Source organism: Oryctolagus cuniculus, chromosome 2 (genome assembly GCF_051225735.1).
Source record: "Oryctolagus cuniculus isolate XC-2025 breed Fujian yellow rabbit chromosome 2, ASM5122573v1, whole genome shotgun sequence".
NCBI lineage: Eukaryota > Metazoa > Chordata > Mammalia > Lagomorpha > Leporidae > Oryctolagus > Oryctolagus cuniculus.
Window position 1 is genome coordinate 181028714 of NC_142868.1, and position 18560 is coordinate 181047273.

General features: G+C 55.1%; 1 protein-coding gene across 1 annotated transcript; it reads right to left on the minus strand.

Moving 5' to 3' along the window:
- Nucleotides 1-11554: 11554 nt before the first annotated feature.
- Nucleotides 11555-17837, minus strand: CENPA (centromere protein A). The gene is made up of 4 exons (XM_002709969.6): nt 17613-17837; nt 13538-13644; nt 12947-13024; nt 11555-12665 (listed from the first exon to the last, which is right to left on the minus strand). Exons 1-4 carry the CDS (start codon nt 17704-17706, stop codon nt 12531-12533), a joined length of 414 nt encoding a protein of 137 aa, XP_002710015.1. The 5' UTR covers nt 17707-17837; the 3' UTR covers nt 11555-12530.
- Nucleotides 17838-18560: the final 723 nt, after the last annotated feature.

Below are 18560 nucleotides of genomic sequence, written 5' to 3' on the forward strand. Positions count from 1 at the left end.
AGCCCTGGTGCACTGTTGTGTGAATACAAATTAGTGAAGACATTATAGGAAACAGTACGATGAGTTCTCAAAAAATTAAAAATACATCTACCATGTGACCCAGCTATCCCACTTCTGGGAGTAATCCAAAGGAAACGAAATCAGAGTGATAGAGATACCTGCATTCCCATGTTTATTTCAGCCCAGTTCACAATCACCAATCACAAAGATATGGAGTCAACGTTGATGTCCGTCAGTGGATGACTGGATAAGAAAACGTCACACACACACACACACACACACGAATACTACTCAGGCATTTAAAAAAAAATGAAATCCTGACACTTTCCTAAGTGAATAATCCAGACACAAAAACATTAAATAGGGGCTGGCAGTGTGGTGTAGCAGGTTAAGCTGCTGTCTGCAGCACTGGCATCCCACATGGGCCCTGGCTGCTCCACTTCCAATCCAGCTCTCTGCTGTGGCCTGGGAAAGCAGTGGAAGATGATCCAAGTGCTTGGGCCCCTGCACCCACGTGGGAGACCTGGAAGAAGCACCTGGCTCCTGGCTTCGGCTTGGCCCAGCCCTGGCTGTTGCAGCCATTTGGGGAGTGAACCAGCAGATGGAAGATCTCTCTCTCTGTAATCTGCCTTTCTTTTTTTTTTTTTTTTTTTTTTTTTTTTTTTTGATAGGCAGAGTGGACAGTGAGAGAGAGAGACAGAGAGAAAGGTCTTCCTTTGCCGTTGGTTCACCCTCCAATGGCCGCCGCTGCAGCCGGCGCACCGCGCTGATCCGATGGCAGGAGCCAGGATCCAGGTGCTTTTCCTGGTCTCCCATGGGGTGCAGGGCCCAAGCACCTGGGCCATCCTTCACTGCACTCCCTGGCCATAGCAGAGAGCTGGCCTGGAAGAGGGGCAACCGGGACAGAATCCGGCGCCCCGACCGGGACTAGAACCCGGTGTGCCAGCGCCGCAAGGTGGAGGATTAGCCTATTGAGCCACGGCGCCGGCTAATCTGCCTTTCAAATACATAAAATAAATCTTTTTTAAAAACCACAAAAATACCACATTTTTTCACAAATGTGGAAGCTAATATATAAAATATATATTATATATAAATTATATTACATACTAATGTACACAGAATATAAATAAATATATAATATGTGGATATCGTATTATTTGGTGTATATGTACATATATATTTACAAATGTTATTTTCACTGAATAATACCCATTATGTAATAATATACTTTTGGGGGCCAGTGCTGTGGCATAGCTGGTAAAACCACAGCCTGTGTTGCTGGCATCCCATACTGGGGCTGGTTCTTGTCCCAGCTGCTCTGCTTCTGATCCAGGTCCCTGCTAATGCCCCTGAGAAGGCAGTGCCGCCCCTGAGGAGACTAGGATGGAGTTCCAAGCTCCTGTTTCAGTCTGGCCCAGCCCTGGCTGTTTGGGGAATGAACTAGGGAATAGAAGATCTCTCTCTCTCTCTCTCCCTCTCTCTCTCTCTCCCTCTCTCTCCTTCTTCTCTTTCAAATAAAAATAGACAAATCCTTAAAAAAAGAAAAAATAGTATGTATGTGCATATGTATTCATATAGGATGTATATATGGGAAAATGTTAAAAATTGTTCAATCTGTATGTGCTTATTGAACTCTTCTTTATACTTTCCTGTATTATTTGAAATACTTTAAAAATTAAAAAGGCAAAAAAGCATTTTTGCATGTTTTAGATATAAGTGCTTTATCAGATGCTTTCAAATATTTTTTCAAGTTTGTGGCTTGTCTTTTCATTCTCTTTTTTATTTTTTTAAATCTTTAGTTTATTTATTTTAAAGAGTTACAGAGACAAGTAGAGACACAGAGAGAGAGGTCTTCCATCCACTGGTCCACTCCTCAAATGGCTGCAATGGCCAGAGAGGAGCCGATCCAAAGCCAGGAGCCTGGAGCTTCTTGCCGGTCTCCCACGTGGGTGCAGGGGCCCTAGGACCTGGGCCGTCTTCTGCTGCTTTCCCAGGATGTGTTAGCAGGTTGCTGGATCGGGAGCAGAGCGTCTGGACTTGACCTGGGCTCTGATGTAGGATGTGGATGTCCTAAGGCTTGGAAGCCACAACAGCCACCCCACTCCTTTCACATTGACACTTTCTCTTCCACTACACCTGAGGAAGTTGTTGTCATTCACTTCACTTGTCCGTACTCCATAGTCTCCCAGCACACTGCTGCGATATCATCAACAGCTGCCCACTGGGATCAAGTGGAAATAAGAGAAATAAAAGATGTTCTTTCCCTTTCCCGTGAGTGAAGAGGAGTGGAGGAAGAGTTTCCTCCACGCAGCTCCACGACCTCATCGCGTCCGTTCCCTTCTCCCTGAAGACGTCCTAGTCACATCGCTCACCCGGCAGATCTGCTGGCTTTCTGAGAAAGCTGTGAATTCTCCTCTGCTTCCGAAGCAAAGTCCCACTGAATGTAGAATTCTAAGGCCTTTCTCTGCCGGCAGTGTAGGCGTTGCTCTCCGTTCTCGTCTTTCCCTCCCGGTTTCTGATGAGAAGGCCACCGCAGTTTGTGACGTTGACCTTCTCTGGGGCAGGGGTTTCTCTTCTCTGCTCCTTTCGAGGTTTTCCCTGTGGCTTTGGCTTTCTTCAGTTTGAGTGTGATGCACGCGAGAGCAGGTGTACTGTACTTATCCTGCTTTGTGTTCTCTGGATTGAGGTCTGACACTAAGTTTGAAAAGTGCTGAGTCATTATTACTTTCATGATATTTTTTCCTATTCCTTTCTCCTTTTGTTGTCTCCTGGTGCTCCCATCACACCCATGTTCCACCTTTCCTCACCGTCCTCTCATTCTTGGGAGTTCTTCTTTTTCTTTGTTTCGCTCTGTTTTCTCTCTGCGTTTCGGTTTTGGAAGCTTCCACTGAGGCCCATCGCCGGCATTCTTCATTTCTGGAATAGTGTTTTCTTTTTCAGTTCCATCTCTTTGCTGCTGCAAATCTGTCGGAGCTGAGTCTTGTTCTGAGGCTGCTTTGTCTCCTCAGACTGTGGTTTTCCTCTTGCCTTTTCGCCTGCCTTGAGATTTCTTTGTGGAAACCCAGACACACCGTGCCAGGTGAGAGAGACCGAGGCGATCAGGCTGCTAGCATGGGGCTCTCTGGTAGTTCAGCTCCGAGCTGAGCTGTGCTTACTGTTGGCTGTAGCTGCGGCACCACAGCCTTGTTTCTGCCAGCTTCCTTGTTACTGGGTTTCTGCTGTCATCAACGGGCTCCCTCTAAGAAGAGTCTATGAGCTACAGCTCTGTCCGTTGTGAGGCACTGATACTGTCCCGGGGCCCTGCTGGTGTGGTGGTGAGGGCTGGGGAGGAGCAGATGCCCCCTCTAAAATTATGATCTGCCGTCTGGAGGAGAGGAATGCCCAGCTGGAACCCAGCGGCGCTGCTGGGACTTGAATTCAGTCCACCTCACTCCTGACCTTGACCCTTACGCTTTGACCTTTAGGCTGTTTAGTTCACTATCCCTTAGCAATTTTTTTTAATTGATTTATTTGAAAGGCAGATGGAGCCGGCGCTGTGGCGTAGTGGGTAAAGCCGCTGCCTGCAACACCAGCATCCCATATGGGTGCCGGCTGAGTCCCAGATGTTCCACTTCTGATCCAGCTCTCCGCTATGGCCCAGGAAAGCAGTAGAAGATGGCCCAAGTCCTTGGGTCCCTGCACCCGCGTGGGAGACCCGGAAGAAGCTCCTGGCTCCTGGCTTCAGATCAGCACAGCTCTGGCCATTGCGGCCATTTGGGGAGTGAACCAGCGGATGGAAGATCTCTCTTTCTCTCTCTGTAACTCTGACTTTCAAATAAATAAAGAAAAACAGAGTTACAGAGAGAAAAGGAGAGATCTTCCATCCACTGGCTCACTCCCCAGATGGCCACAACAGCCAGGGTTGGGCCAGGCCAAACCCAGGAGTTTCATCCGGATCTCCATTATGGGTGGCAGGGGCCCAAGCACCTGGGGCACCTTCTGCTGCTTTTCCTAGGCCACTAGCAGGGAGCTGGATTGGAAGAGGAGCAGCTGGGACATGAACCAGTGTCCCTATGGGATCCTGGTATCACAGCAGCAGCTTTACCCCCTGTGCCACAAAGCTGGCTCCTCCCTTAGCATTAAAGAATGTTTTTTAACTTGAGGGAGAAAGCTCCCATCTACTGGTTTATTCTCCAAATGCCCACAATGGCCAGGGCTGGGCTGAGCTGAAGTCAGGGACCAGGGACTTGGTCCAGGTCTCCCACACAGGTGACAGGACCCAGCGGCTGAAGTCACCCCCTGCTGCCCCGCAGCTTCTACATTAGCAGGAAGATGGAATTGACAGCCGGAGCTGGGACTCAAACCGGCAATCCGGTGTCCTACTTGGGTGGCAGGGACCCAAGTGCTTGAGCCATCGCTGCTGCCTGCCAGATGCCCATGAGCAGGAAGCTGGGATCAGAAGCAGAGCCAGGACTCCAATATGGCAGCATCTTAACCCCTACGCAAAACATCCACTAGCTGCAACTTCCCTGCAATGTGGGGGCCTGGGGCCTGGGGAGCATCAGAGCTGAGAATAGGAAGCCACTGGATCCGGTGTGTGGCAGGCGCACTGCTGGAGGCTCTGGGACCCTGCCAGGTTCTCATGGTGCCTTTGTTTTAACTGTCTGCGACACATTTATAATACATTTCCCTACCAGATTTTCTGTGCAGATTTTAATTTTTAAAATATTTTTGACTAACACATAATAATTGTACACCAACCAATTTTGATGACGTAGTCTTGCACTACCTCTTCATCTGACCACTGTGTGTGTGTGCAAGCATGCACGGGCGTGTGTTGTGGTGGATTTGTTCTGAAAGGAGGAGCATGGTGGGGGCAAAAGGTGCAGCGTCACCACACAGACCCCAGGAGCCGGGTGAAAGTGGTCCAGAGGCAAGCAGCCCACAGATTTGCTTCAGTTGCTACAGCAGATTATATAGCCAAGGCAGCCAATCCGGTCAAGGGGCGGTCTATGCCCTAACCAATCACACCCTGTTGCCAGGCAATTTCTGAAGCCATCCAATCACAGCCTGTTGCCAGGCAGGCTCCATTACCAGCGGCCATCTTGGCATGGTCTCCTCATTCCTCCACAGGTGTGCACACCTGTGTGGGGCTCAAATACAAGGGTTTACTTTTCTTCAAAAAGAACTGTTGAAACAGGCAGTCAGGGGTCCAGCTACCCAGAGTGCCACAGGTTTTTCTAGCTTTTAGCTTTATTCTCCTTAGTGTGTTGTTGTCCTCATGCTCCTGGTTGCAAAGTTACTATAGTAAGTTTACAATAGCATTTTCTACAGAGAAACACATAATTCACTTTTTAATAGCATGGTTGACCAACTTTTTTGTGTTATTAATTTCAGTTTTACTTATATTGATGTCAGGTAGATTTTAAGTTTTTTATTGTTGTTGTTGTTGTTTTTTGACAGGCAAAGTTAGTGAGAGAGAGAGAGACAGAGAGAGAAAGGTCTTCCTTCTGTTGGTTCATCCCCCAAATGGCTGCTAGAGCCAGGTGCGCTGCGCTAATCCGAAGCCAGGAGCCAGGTACTTCCTCCTGGTCTCCCACGTAGATGCAGGCCATCCTCCACTGCCTTCCCAGGCTACAGCAGAGAGATGGACTGGAAGAGGAGCAACCGGGACAGAATCTGGCGCCCTGACCAGGACTAGAACCCGGGGTGCTGGTGCTGCAGGCAGAGGTTTAGCCTAGTGAGCTGCCTTTTTTTTTTTTTTTTTTTTGTTACTTGTAAGGCAGAGTTACATAGAGGGGGAAGGAGGGAGGAAGGAGAGGATAGATGGATGGAGGGAGGGAGGGAGTAAGGGGGAGAGAGGGAGAGAGAGAGAGAGAGGGAGAGAGAGAGAGGGAGAGAGAGAGAGAGAATATCTTCCATCTGCTGCTGGTTTGCTCCCCAAATAGCTGCATGGCCTGGACTGGGCAGGCCGAAGCTAGGAGCCAGGAGCTTCTTCTGGGTTTCCAACGTGGGTGCAGGGGCCCAAGGACTTGGGCCATCTTCTGCTGCTTTCCCAGGCCATAGCAGAGAGCTGGATGGGAAAAGGAGCAGGTGGGACTAGAACCAGTGCCTATATAGGATGCCGGCACCACAGTGGGCAGGTTTACCTGCTACACCACAGCACCAGCCCCTCTGTGGGCACTTTCTTCCCAGCATTCCCAAAGGCCTTTGCATTCTGCCTGGCACCGAGTTTAACAGGCATAGGTTCCCTCATTAATTGAAGTGCAATACAGAATAGTAATACATTAAACAAAATCATTTCTAGCACCTCTCTTTCTAGAAGTTGAAATTCAGATACATTTTGCAATATTTCAGGGTGTCCTCCGAGGAATCTCAGTTTTAGGTATGAAAGATTTACAGAAAGTCTTGTTTCAGAGGTGAGCATTTGGCTCAGTGGTTAAGATGCCACTTGGGACACCCAAGTGGTCCCAGTGGCCTTCGGTTAGCATGTGGGACACACACGCACGCACGCGGTGTCCTGTTGATTGCCACACTGACCAACCCTGCGCTCCTCCCTGACCTTCCCTGCCCCCTGAACTGTTGAACAGTCGCCCCAGTTAGAGTAAGTTCACCTGCTCACAACTTTAAGCCATCAGTAAAATCACTGGCTCAGTTAGGGGAAGGACAGTGTTACGCAAGAAGGGAGCCAAGGCCGGGCCGGAGGATGTTGTTTTTGAGAGAGAGAAGAGAGAGAGAGAGAGAGACTCATCTGCTGGTTCACTTCTTAAACGCCTGCAGTAGTTGAGCCTGGGCCAGGTCAAAGCCGGGAGCCAGGAACTCCATCCGGGTCTCCCACATGGGTATCCCAGGCAGCTGAACCATCACCTAGAGGGTACATTAGCAGGAAGCCGGAACCGGAAGCAGAGCCAGGGGTCGAGCCCCAGGCTCTCAGCATGGCGTGTGGGCACCCTGAGCAGCGTGTTGCCCTCTGTGTCCATCGCCCTTATCTGCCAGAGGATCTTGACCTCGGTAGGTAAAAGCCCAAGAGGGCAGCAGAAGCCAGGGCAGCCGCAGAAGGGAAGGCTTGGTTCGCCCCTCGGCGGGGCCGGGCCTCTCGCTGGAGCTTCAGCAGCAGGTTCTAAGCAGACCTGTTCACACAAACCTCCTGGAGAACTGGAAAGTCGCCAGCCTGGGTTCCCCTCCATCCGCACTGCGGCCAGGAACACCCCCACCTGAGTCCCTGGGAGGCTGAGAGTGGCCAGAGGGTCCCTGGAGTCTGAGGAGGGGCCTTGGTCTGGGCCTGGAACCTCCGCTTTGCACGCCGACTTGGATGACGTTGCAGCTGTCCCATGGCTCACTTCAAAAGGAACAAGAGCTGCCTTTTACAGGAACGCCTGTCCCGCCAGGGAGGGCTGAGGTCTGTTTCTAAGGTCCCAGGAGGGAGAATTAGAACAAGGCAGTAGAATAGTCTGCCCTGGGAGGTAATGAGCTTCCTGTGAGCAGAGGGATCCAAAGAGAGGCAGGGGCTGCTTTGCAGGGTGGGGTGTTGGAGAGAAGACTTGGCCATGCGCGTGGGTCCATGCTGGCTGGGCCCTGGAACCATTCTCAACCTGAGAGTCTGATTCCATGAAAGATTTTTTTTTTTTTTTTTTGGACAGGCAGAGTTAGACAGTGACAGAGAGACAGAGAGAAAGGTCTTCCTTTTTCTGTTGGTTCACCCTCCAAGTGGCCACTATGGCTGGTCTTTTGTAGCCGGTGCGCTGCGCCGATCCAAAGCCAGGAGCCAGGTGCTTCCTCCTGGTCTCCCAATGGGGTGCAGGGCCCAAGGACCTGGACCATCCTCCACTGTACTTCTGGGCCACAGCAGAGAGTTGGACTGGAAGAGGAGCAACCGGGACAGAATCCGGAGCCCCAACCGGGACTAGAACCCTGGGTGCCGGCGCCGTATGCGGAGGATTAGCCTAGTGAGCCGCAGTGCCGGCCCCATGAAAGATCTTAAAGAAAACTAATTCTCCTTCAAAGCACTTAACCGTGACATCTCACGTGTTTTCTGGTGGAATCTGGGTCCAGTCTGACGCTGGCTGCTTCCTGCTCCTGCTGTTTCCATGGTGAAGTTGCCGATGAGATCCATGGAATTATGGAAAGCAGAGTTGGGTTTTCAATTCTCCGGGGTATCTGAGTGTGATCCGATAAAGTGGAGCAGGAGGAGCGCACCCCACGAGGCCGCACGCATGCGCTCACGTCTGCCTGTCTTGCTTGATGAGCCCAGCCAAGCAAGTGCTACCTGGGGGCCCAAGCGTCTTCCCACCCCCAAAGCTGCCCTGCCAGGGCCTCCTGCAGACTGTCCAGGAGTTGGCTGGTGACCTAGGAGCCAGCAACAGTAGCTGAGAGGCTGGGGGAGTCGTGAGTGAAGAGGGGGAAGGACAATTTTCCAGTCTGGTGCAGGAGATGGGACAAACCTACAGCCACTCAGAGTCGTAGCAAAGAAGATGTGTGAGAGTGGCCAAGCGTCCCAAACTCCCTGGGACTGCGCCTGTGACGGCCTCGGAGGGCCCCTCCTAGGGGTGACGCGTAGGAAGTGAGTCGGGGCCGGAGGCAGCAGCTGTGGGCTCCCTCTGGAAGCCCACTCTGCTTTGTTGTCATTTTCCCCAACAAGGAGCGCGCCACAGCGATTCCCTCTCTGCCTGCTGTGGTCTGGGACCCTCTGAATGTGGTTTCTGTAACCGGCGAGGTGCTTGACCGTAGAAGCAAGAAGCCAAGCCCTGTTCTCCACCGGCTTCTCTCCAGTCCCTTGTGGTTACTTTCATTCTTGGCATTCTTTGATTCCCTGATTCTGAAACAAGCCTGCCTCATCCAAGCCTCTTGGACCGAGAAGGGTTCCAGGGGCCAGCGTTGTGGCACCACACCATCTGTGACGCCGCCATCCCTTATCGATGTTGGTTCCAGTCCCGACTGCTCCACTTCCAGTCCAGCTCCTTGCAGAGCATCTGGGAAAGCAGCAGAAGACGGCCCGAGTGCTTGGGCCTCTGCCCATGTAGGAGACCTGAATGGAGTTCCTGGCTCCTGGCTTTGGCTTGGACCAGCCCTGGCTGTTGTGGCCATTTGGAGGAGAGAACCAGTAGACAGAAGATTCTCTCTGCTTTTACATAAACTTAAAAAAACAATCAGAAGGGTTTCCAGAGCCTGATGGATGTGCCTCAAAACCTCCAGCGTCCATGGGACAAGGCAGGCTCCAGCACAGCTCATTGGTGCATTTGTCCATCGAGTAGCTGGGAGCTGGGCTAGGAACTGGAAACATGGGGACGGGCCACTGACCGGACCGGAGGGCTGCTCACGGGCCCTGCCGAGAGGCCAAGCCAGGGAGAGGCAAAGCTAATGAGCATCCCACTCGGGCCCCAGGAGGTGAGGCGGCCGAGCTCTGGCTGTGCGGAGGCTGAGAACAGCGGCCTCACCGGCCACCCTGCAGAAAAGCTCAAGTTCCCAGTCCCATCAACAGGCTCAGAGCTGCCGGCCGGCTTTTCTGACTCCCACCCTTAAACACCAAAGGAAAATCTAGGAAGTAAAAGAGGAACCAGAACAAATTAGGGGGCGGGGCAGCCTGGAGAAAACTGCAATTGTGCAGAGAAACAAAAATCGGGGCCAGTGGATTAACCTCCAACTGGCCCTGCGCCTGGAAACCAGGCTGGGACGCGGGCGACTCTATTGGCTCTGAGCTCTATCCCCGCCCCCTCAAGTTCCCGCCTGTAACACAGGAGCTGGCCAATCGCATGCCACACTCGCTTGCAGCGGCTTTTGGTCGGGCTCTGCTAGCGGGAGGTGCCGGGGGTGGGAGGGAAGAGCAGACACTTCCTCGCCGTGAGGTCGCGGCGCGGGCCGAGTGGGCACTGCCGAGCTCCCGTCGTCGGCCCACAGAGCAGCGAGGGTGGGCTCGGGGTACCAGCGGTTTCCTGAGCACGGGCCGTGTCCCTTTTGCTCTCCTAACCGTACTACGGCCTATCCCTGCCAGCAAACCCCCTTTGACTGGAAACATCTGCAGTGGTTTCTGCTTTGCTGAGCGAACACTGACTGGGATGTCATAGCTCAGCCTGGCAGGCAGCAAGTGATGGCCAGCGCAGCTGGGTGCCTGCCACCCGCATGGGAGACCCGGGCTGAGCTCGCGGCTCCCGGCTTTGGCCTGGCCCAGTTCCCTATTTGCGGAGTGAACCAATGGATGGTAGATGTCTGTTTCAGATTAATTAATTTTTTAAAAAACCACAAAACTCAACCGTAACTGCTCACAACTTACAGTAAATTGTAACATTCTCCAGCTTCATGACCGAAAGGTGTTGGGCATTGCGTAAAATCTCCATTACAACGTGGCGCCTGGCGGGGGGCGTGTCTGCGGCTGCTGCGGTTAAGGACCTAAGATCAGACCACCGGCAGGGGTAGGTCCGCTTCAGTTCCGGACACGTGGACGTGCATGATCCCTAATACTTAAGATGCCCCTGTGCATGGTCCTCCCGTGCCTGTGTGACCTTTTCTCTGATTGGCTCCCCTACTGCGCATGCCCTTCATAACCTTTATAAGCCTGTAGGCTTCCTCAATAAAGCGGTTCCCACTTCGACAGAACTCAGGGGTGCTTGTGGTGTGTTCACCACCCGTCCACCTTACCCTTCCCGTTCGCCTTGTTGGGCAGTGTCTGTCAGGGGCCAGCCTCGGACTTGAGACTCCAACAGAAAGGAAGTCCCTGTAGCATTGCATAAATGCCACGTGGTGCTGAGAGCAGCTTCCCGCCTGGCATTTGAGTGTGACCTGTGTGTACCGCAGGGACGCACTGGTGGCAAAAAAGTATCAGCCAAAAACATAAAACCAACACAAACTAGAGGACTAATTCTGACAATCACAGATAGGTAAGCGCCATTCCGGTGTCTGCATGAGTACAATGTCACGCCAGCATGAGTGTCATACCAGCACAGGTGATGTCATGCCAGCACGGGTATGCCACGCCAGCATGGGTGTGATGTCACGCCAGCACAGGTGTGTCACGCCAGCATGTGTGACGTCTCACCAGTATGAGTGTGTCATACCAGCACAGATGTGACATGCCAGCATGGGCATGCCATGCCAGCATGGGTGTGACATCATGCCAGCATGGGTGTGACATCACACCAGCACAGGTGTGTCATGCCAGCATGTGTGACGTCACCAGTATGAGTGTCATGCCAGCACATATGATGTCATGCCAACACGGGTATGGCACACCAGCACGGGTACGACATCACACCAAAGGAAGAGGCTTTTCCAAAAGGCTAGAAGTGATTACAGTGAGACCTGGTGCCTCCCTCCAGTCTGACACGGCGTCCTCATCAGCCAGCCCCACGCACTCCGCATTTTCGCCACAGCAGACCCCATTTCTCCAGAAACCTCCCATGCTCTCAGCCGTGCAGAAGGCCAAGGTTTCTTTGTTCACCTCTGCTTCACTGGGGGCAAATCTCACCCTTCAGTCCCCTTGTTGAAACGATGGATGCCTGTACACAGTGCGGAAATGCAGAGTTTAAATTACAGAAAAACAGCATAATCGCTGTGCTGGAAACAGTAACTTGGCTTTAACTTTTTCATTACAGAATTATTTTTATTATCTCTCTGCAAAGAAGCTGTAAGCTTAAAAAACACCCATAAAAACACTGGAAAAGCACTTTAAAATCATGGATTGATAAGATTCAACTTCTGTGGTTTACAAATAATAAGAAAATGCTGAATCCTGGAAGTTGGAACTTCCGAGCGATTTTGATGGGAAGGTACTGGAAGGAACCAGAACACCAACGTTCAGCCCCGTCTGAGGGGCGCAGGCTTGCGGGCCGGGAAGGCTGGGCTTTCCCATGCAGCTGATTCAGGCGCTTCTCGGGCTTCCTCTCGCGTTCTCAGCAGTGGATTAAACACACACGGGGTGAAAAACGCACGGCACAGGAACGAGCCAGGATCCCCTCCTGCCCGTGCGCAGCTGAGGTCTTCAGGAGCTTCATCGGTCGGATGTGCGGGTCACAAGCTGAAGGCCCTGGAACCTCTGCCGACATGATGTCCAGGCGCCGGGAGCCGTGCCGATGTCCACTACACAGCCAGCCAGGCCACCCTCTCCTGGAAAGAACCGACCCCAGCCGGACCCCTGCTCCGCAACAGCACGGCCCAGGCGGCCCTCCGGGATGCCCGGGTCTACGCGTGGGCACCGAAGCCGTCCCAGCCATCATCCGTGACACGCAGGAATCGCTTTTCCTAACAAGGCATTTTCAGAAGCAAAAAAATCTCTCTTCATCAAAACGAAGCCACGGGTCCTTGTGAAACGGAGAGGCTTAGCGCTGCTACAGGTGTGGCCGTTGGCTCGTCACGTGGTAGCAAAGTATCTTTATTCAACGCTGCACGGGAAGGCGTGACCCACACACCCCCAGGCAGTCTCGTGAGCACCAGGGACGCTGAGATGACAAGGGGCTGGGCACAGAGAAGGCAGCTCCTCCGAGGACAGCCCTCCCGGCGCTGAGAGCGGGGTGCCGCGCCCGGGCACAGGAAGGCTGGCGGAGACTCCGGCCCGGCGCTCAGCCGAGCCCCTCCTGGATGCCTCGGATCCTCCTGGCCAGCTGCACGTCCTTTGGGAAAAGGGTGACCCGGCCGGCGTGCAAGGAGAGGAGATAGGCGTCCTCAAAGAGGTGAACCAGGAACGCTTCTGCCGCCTGGGGGCAGGAGGGGGCAGAGGGGACATGGCAGACATGGGGGCACGGCTGCTTTTCCTTCGGGACCCGCTGACCTCCGTCTCCAGCGCCCGAAGCACGTTAGGGAGGACGGTGCAGGAGACTGGGCTCTGTCTGGGAATTCTGCAGCCCCCCGCTGCTCGGGGGGACCCGGCTGCCCTGCTCGGGATCCCGGCCAGCGAGTCTGCAGCCAGGTGCCAGGATCCAGGACGCCAGTCCCTCCCACCTGGCCTTCCCCCAGCTGCACCCAGGCCCCCTCTCACCTCCTGGAGGGCCAACAGGGCCTGGGCTTGCCAGCTGAAGTCCACACCCCGAGTGAATCTGGTGCTGATTTCTCTGGCCTGTGGAGGAGTGGGGATGGGGGAGTAGGCAGTAACAGACGGGAGGCTAGGAGAGCTGGGCTCTCTCTAAGAGTCTCCAGGGAATCCACTGGTCCTTCCTGGCCCTCAACCTCAGGACGTGCCTGGGGCGGAGCAGGGCTGCCTCTGGGGCACAGGAGTCGGCCTGCTGCACTCCCCCAGGGCAGCAAAAGGGACCAAAGCATGACGGATGGGTGACAGCGCTCCGTTTTCCATACTCAAAGACAGTTTCAGACGCTAAGACCCGAGGTTCCCAACACAAAGAAGCGAGACCTGTCCCAGGAGATGGAACCCTGACTCCACCCTAACACACAGGCGTGGGCCCGAGCTCTCACAGTGCCCATACACACAACTGTTACAAAGAGTAAGACACAGCTTCAAAGGTGTGGGGGAGCTGTGGAGAAGCGAAGGTGGTGTGGGTCAAGACCAAGGGCCCCCGCAGGGGGACAAGGTGAGGGACAGGGGCCACGCCGGGCCGGGGCGCCCTGAGCTCACCACGCGGGCGAACGGCAGCTTCCTCAGCAGCAGGTCCGTGCTCTTCTGTAGCTTGCGCATCTCCTTCAGCCACGCGTGCCGCCGCCGTCTGTGCTGCGAGGCCGCGCCTGCAGGGGTGTGCGCGGGGTCAGCAGGGGAAAGCGGGGTGGGGGAGCACACACAGAGCATTGAGAAGGTGGGGGAGGGAGGCCACCAGAGGGGCTTGAGCCAGGCAGCTGACCCGGGTGGGGTCAGGAACAGGGAGGACGTACAGGCTGACCCCGCCTCGTCTCCCCCGCCCATCAGCAGCCTTCACACACAAGGCCCGGCGTCACACAAGGTGAAGAGGGACACGACGAAAGGTCACCACACGATCTGAGAAAGGACACCGCGAGCGGAAGGAACCCAACTCAACAGAAAAACCACTCCGGAGGAATCTGAGGTAGCAGAGAAAGGAGAGCCCTTAAATACAGGCGATGACCTCAGAGGGGCGAGACAGGAAATCCGTGATGCGAACACGTGAGAAGCGACCAGGGAAAGCTCACGGGGAAGAGCCGGGATCAGAAATGCAGTCAGCTGTGTGTGGAGAGCACTGCCACACCACAGTGCCGGGGTTCAAGTCCCAGCTCCGCACCTGAGCCTGGCACCCTGGAAGGCAGTGGGTGATGGCTCAAGGGGTAGGTCCCTGCCACCCATGAGGGAGGCCTGGATTAAGTTTCCTGCTCCTGGCTTCGACCTGGCCCAGCCCCCACCCTTGCAGGTATTTGGGGAGTGAACCAGTGGATGACAGCTCTGTCTTTCAAATGAATTTCACAAATCAGAACATGCAGCAGCTGGGTTTTGAAACGCCAACATAAGGAGTTGGGATTTAATCCTAAAGTGACCGGAAGCCAGGGAAAGTGTTCAGGAAGAGAGAGGAAAAGCTGATCTACTTCCGGGTTAAAGATCCTCTCAGGGGCTGGCACTGAGGTGCAGTAGGTTAATCCTCTGCCTGCAGTGCTGGCATCCCATATGGGCGCCGGTTCTAGTCCCGGCTGCTCCTCTTCCAATCCAGCTCTCTTCTGTGGCCTGGGAAAGCAGTAGAAGATGGCCCAAGTCCTTGGGCCCCTGCACCCATGTGGGAGACCTGGAAGCAGCTCCTGGCTCCTGGCTTTAGATAGGCGCAGCTCCGGCCATTGCGGCCATTTGGGGAGTGAATCAGCAGAAGGAAGACCTCTTTCTCTGTCTCTCCCTCTCTCTGTCTGTAGCTCTACCCCTCAAATAAATAAATAAAATCTTAAAAAATAAAAATAAGACCCTCTGGCGCCGTGTGCGGAGAGCTGCAGGGGGGGCGGATGGAGCAGAGCAGTGGTCAGCAGGCTCCCACGTGGTGACTGCCGGCTTGCCCTGGGCTGCTGGGGGCGGAGATGGAGACAAGTGGGGTGATGACAGACGCAGTGAGCAGGCAGAACTGCTTGAACTTGCCTTTGGATTGGACATGGGGGTGACAGAAAAGAATGTCTCCCTGCTTCTGGCTTGAACCCTGGGTGGGTGGCGGTGCCATTTACCAAAACGGGGCAACTGGACAAGGGGCTGCAGGCGTTGGGTCTGGGATGTGTGTGACTCGCCCAGGGCACTCAGGTAGGAAGGCAGCAGCACAGGGTGCGGGAGAAGTCTGACAGCAGCCATGGGCGCCCGGGGAGGAGGCAGAAAGGGAAGGCAGCCCTGCTGGCCACGGTCAAGGAGCCGCAGAGGGTGGCACCAGCGTGGAGGACACTGGGAACCGCCAGAGCGTGCGCAGGGCCAGCCGGGCAGCCAGGAGCAGGGTGTCGCAGGGCTCTGAGGGGCTGGGTGAGGAAGGCACAGAGGTGTGGATTAGCCCTGGCAGCGTCGTCAGTGCAGCTGGGGACAGCGACCGGAGGGGAGCGGCTCTGGGGTCAGAGCGGAATGGGTGCAAGGGTGGCTGGGAGATGGGGAACAGACACAGTGGGTGGACACTAAACAAGCCTCTCTACAAGGGCAGCCGTTACAGGAAGTGGAGGGATCCCGGCGCCAGGAAGACTGGAAACGCGGCGTCAGGGAAACACCTGCTCTTCAAGGTTCACTTATCTGCAAGGCAGCGACAGGAAGGGGAGGCAGACTCCCTCTGTCCTTTAACTTTCTTTGCTGGTTCATTCCCCAAATGTCCACAGCAGCCCAGGGCTGGGCCAGACCAAAGCCAGCAGCCTGGACCTCCATCCAGGTCTCCCTCATGGATGGCAGGGACCAAGTCCTTGTGCCGTCACGGGCTGCCTCCCAAGGTGCATGTTAACAGGAAGGTGGAATCAAAAGCAGAGCTGAGACTCTGGGCCCCAGGCACTCTGATGCGGGACACAAGCTCCGTCTTTAACCACCGCGCCAAATGCCCGCCCCCCTGCCCTTGTCCTTCAGATTGCAAACACTAGAGCAGATCCGCCAAAGCCAATGTGAGTCTGGGTTTAATTTTAAGTGCAGGAGAAGACAACAGAAAGACCCTCTGCAGGTGCATATGGATGGGAGCTGTGGCTTTCTAAATATACATATACAAAGATTTTACTAATTTGAGAGCCAGAGAGAGTAAGAGACAGACAAAGGTCTTCCAGCTGCTGGTTCACTCCCAAATGGCTGCAATGGCCAGAGCAGGGCCAATCCAAAGCCAGGAACCGGGAGCTTCTTTAGGGTCTCCCACGCGGGTGCAGGGGCCCAAGGACTTGGGCCATCCTCCACTGCTCTCCCAGGCCACAGCAGAGAGCCGGATGGGAAGTGGAGCAGCTGGAACATGAACTGACGGCCATACGGGATACCACACTGCAGGCAGAGGCTTAGCCTGCTACACCACAGCGCTGGCCCCAGGAGTGGCTTTTGACAGAAAAGCAGGACACTCCAGCGGGGCCACTGTCAGCGAACAGTGGAAGGGTGGTGCTGCAGGAAGCTGGAGAGGAAGAAATGGAACTGCCAACATGGAGGACGAAAAAGCAAGGCTATCAGACAAGGGCAGTGTTGTTGGGTGCCCACTTGAGCTAAAAGTTTCCATTTAACCAGGAGTAGAAGAGGCATTTTTTACATTGGACAGCAAAAGCAAACATCACACCTGATATTCCCATTAAAATTACAAACAAGGGCCGTCAGCATCCCATCAGGGCACTGTTCCAGCCCCAGCTGCTCCACTTCCGATCCAGCTCCCTGCCAAGGCTCCTGGAAGGCAGATGATGATGGCCCAAGTGCTTAGGTGGCTGCAGCCCACGAGGACGACCCGGATGGAGTTCCAGGCCAGTTCACCCTGGCCCAGCCCTGTCTGTTGCAGCCACTTGGGGAGTGAACCAGTGAGTGGAATCAATATACCTCTTTCTCTGCTTCTCCTCCTCTGTCACTCTGCCTTGCAAATAGATACATTCTTAAATAAATAAATACAATTCCCAACAAGACAAAAACGGGCAAAACCCTTGCTCTTATAGTTAGTCTCAGGGCCTCACTAATGCCATACACTAAGTAATAAAAGGTGAGAATTTGAAAAAGGCGGACACGGACTTCACCACGTGCAGGACATAGTAGTCTACCTAAGGTTCCGACTGCGGGACTGTCAGGATTAAGGAGCACTCAGGACTAAGCACTCCGGTCTCAGGGAAGAATGTCCCACTCTCACAGCACCACGTCCTGAAAGGCAGTAACCTCTACACACGTGTCCCACCCTGCTCCTGGCTATGCAGCAAGTTGGAGAAGAGGGAAAGCTGCTGTCGCCAGCACGTGTAGGACAGACCCGCGCCACGGCCCGCTGCAGGGTCCCGAGCCCCCCACCCCGCCCCAGCGCACACTCCAGCAACTGGGGGTCACGCCGTCCGGACGGGGTCGGGGCGAGCGCGCCGAGGGCCTCGGTTCAAGGCCTGACGTGGCCTCGGTTCAAGGCCTGACGTAGCCTCGCTCAAAGTGGACAAACTCGGGTCCAGAGCGTGCACGAGCGCGCGCGCGTGGCCGTGCCCAGGGCACCCGGCCCGTCTGCGCCTGCGTCCCGTGAGCCGTAGAGCGGGCCCGGAGTGGCGCCGAGACCTCGCGTGGACGGCACCCCCGCCGCGTCCCCCAGGGAAGGGCCGCGGCCGGTTACCTAAGGAGACGCTCCGCCGGCGGGGGCTGCGGGTCGGGCTCGGGCTGCGCCTCCTCGGGACCTCCGGCTTGCGGCTCCGGCGGCGCGGGCCCATGGCGGGCCGCCCCCGAGGCTTCTGCTCGGACCTCCCGGCCCCGGGGGGGAAGGCTGGCGCCCGCAGGGAACCGGACAACCGCCCGAGCCGCCCGTGTGGCTCTAGGAGTCGGTGCTCCGGCGTAGGCTGCGGCACCTCCGGTTCAAATCGCCCGCTCCGCCCACTCCATCGCCGGCGTTTTTTAAAACCCCAATCCAGCGACTCCCAGTGGCTGTCTCTGGAACGTCCGGGTAGAACGACCGCGGGAAGAACCAATGAGAACACGAGCTGAGACACGGAGAGTGGCGCTGATAGGCAGAGAGCGGGGAAACATGACGGATTGACGACAGAATCGACCAATGGGAGGTTGGGAAAGTAAAGGGAGGCGGGGTTTCTCCAGGTCTTTGCTTGGTGGGGGTGCCTGTTCTTGAGGGATGGCTTCGAGGGCTCTTTGATCTGAAAAGGAAGTCGTGGATGGTGCGTTTGTAGAGTCTGTCCCTCCAGCTTTCGCCCAGGCTTTTCTCAGCCCTAAGAGGGCTTTAAAGATGAGCCAACAGACCCGTAGCGAACGTGACAGCCTCCTGTCGCGCTTGTGTCCCTCCCTGGGGGGCAGGGCTTCGAGGCCAGCGCCACCGCGTGTCCGTGACAGAGGGTGAGGGTCGTGGGGGCGGCCAGGCCCGGGCGCTCTGAGCCGGGGTCCGGCCAGGCAGGCGTCAGCGCCAGTCTAGGACCGTGGCGACGGATTCGCCCCAAGGGAAGCGATCTCTCGCCTGTCTGTGGGGAACAACACGAATTCCGGTCGTGTCTCCGTGCTTAGGAGAGGGAATTTTAATTTCCTCATTTTGCTGTCTTGGATTTTCCTAAAATGTGCTACA

What these genes read in the sequence shown, in the direction of transcription:
- CENPA (XM_002709969.6), bottom strand. Translation starts at nt 17,706, where the DNA reads ATGGGCCCGCGCCGCCGGAGCCGCAAGCCGGAGGTCCCGAGGAGGCGC. An exon ending in CCGGCGGAGCGTCTCCTTAG is followed by an intron (nt 13,645 to 17,612) that starts GTAACCGGCCGC and finishes ACACCCCTGCAG; the next exon opens with GCGCGGCCTCGCAGCACAGA. An exon ending in AGCTGCCGTTCGCCCGCGTG is followed by an intron (nt 13,025 to 13,537) that starts GTGAGCTCAGGG and finishes ACTCCTCCACAG; the next exon opens with GCCAGAGAAATCAGCACCAG.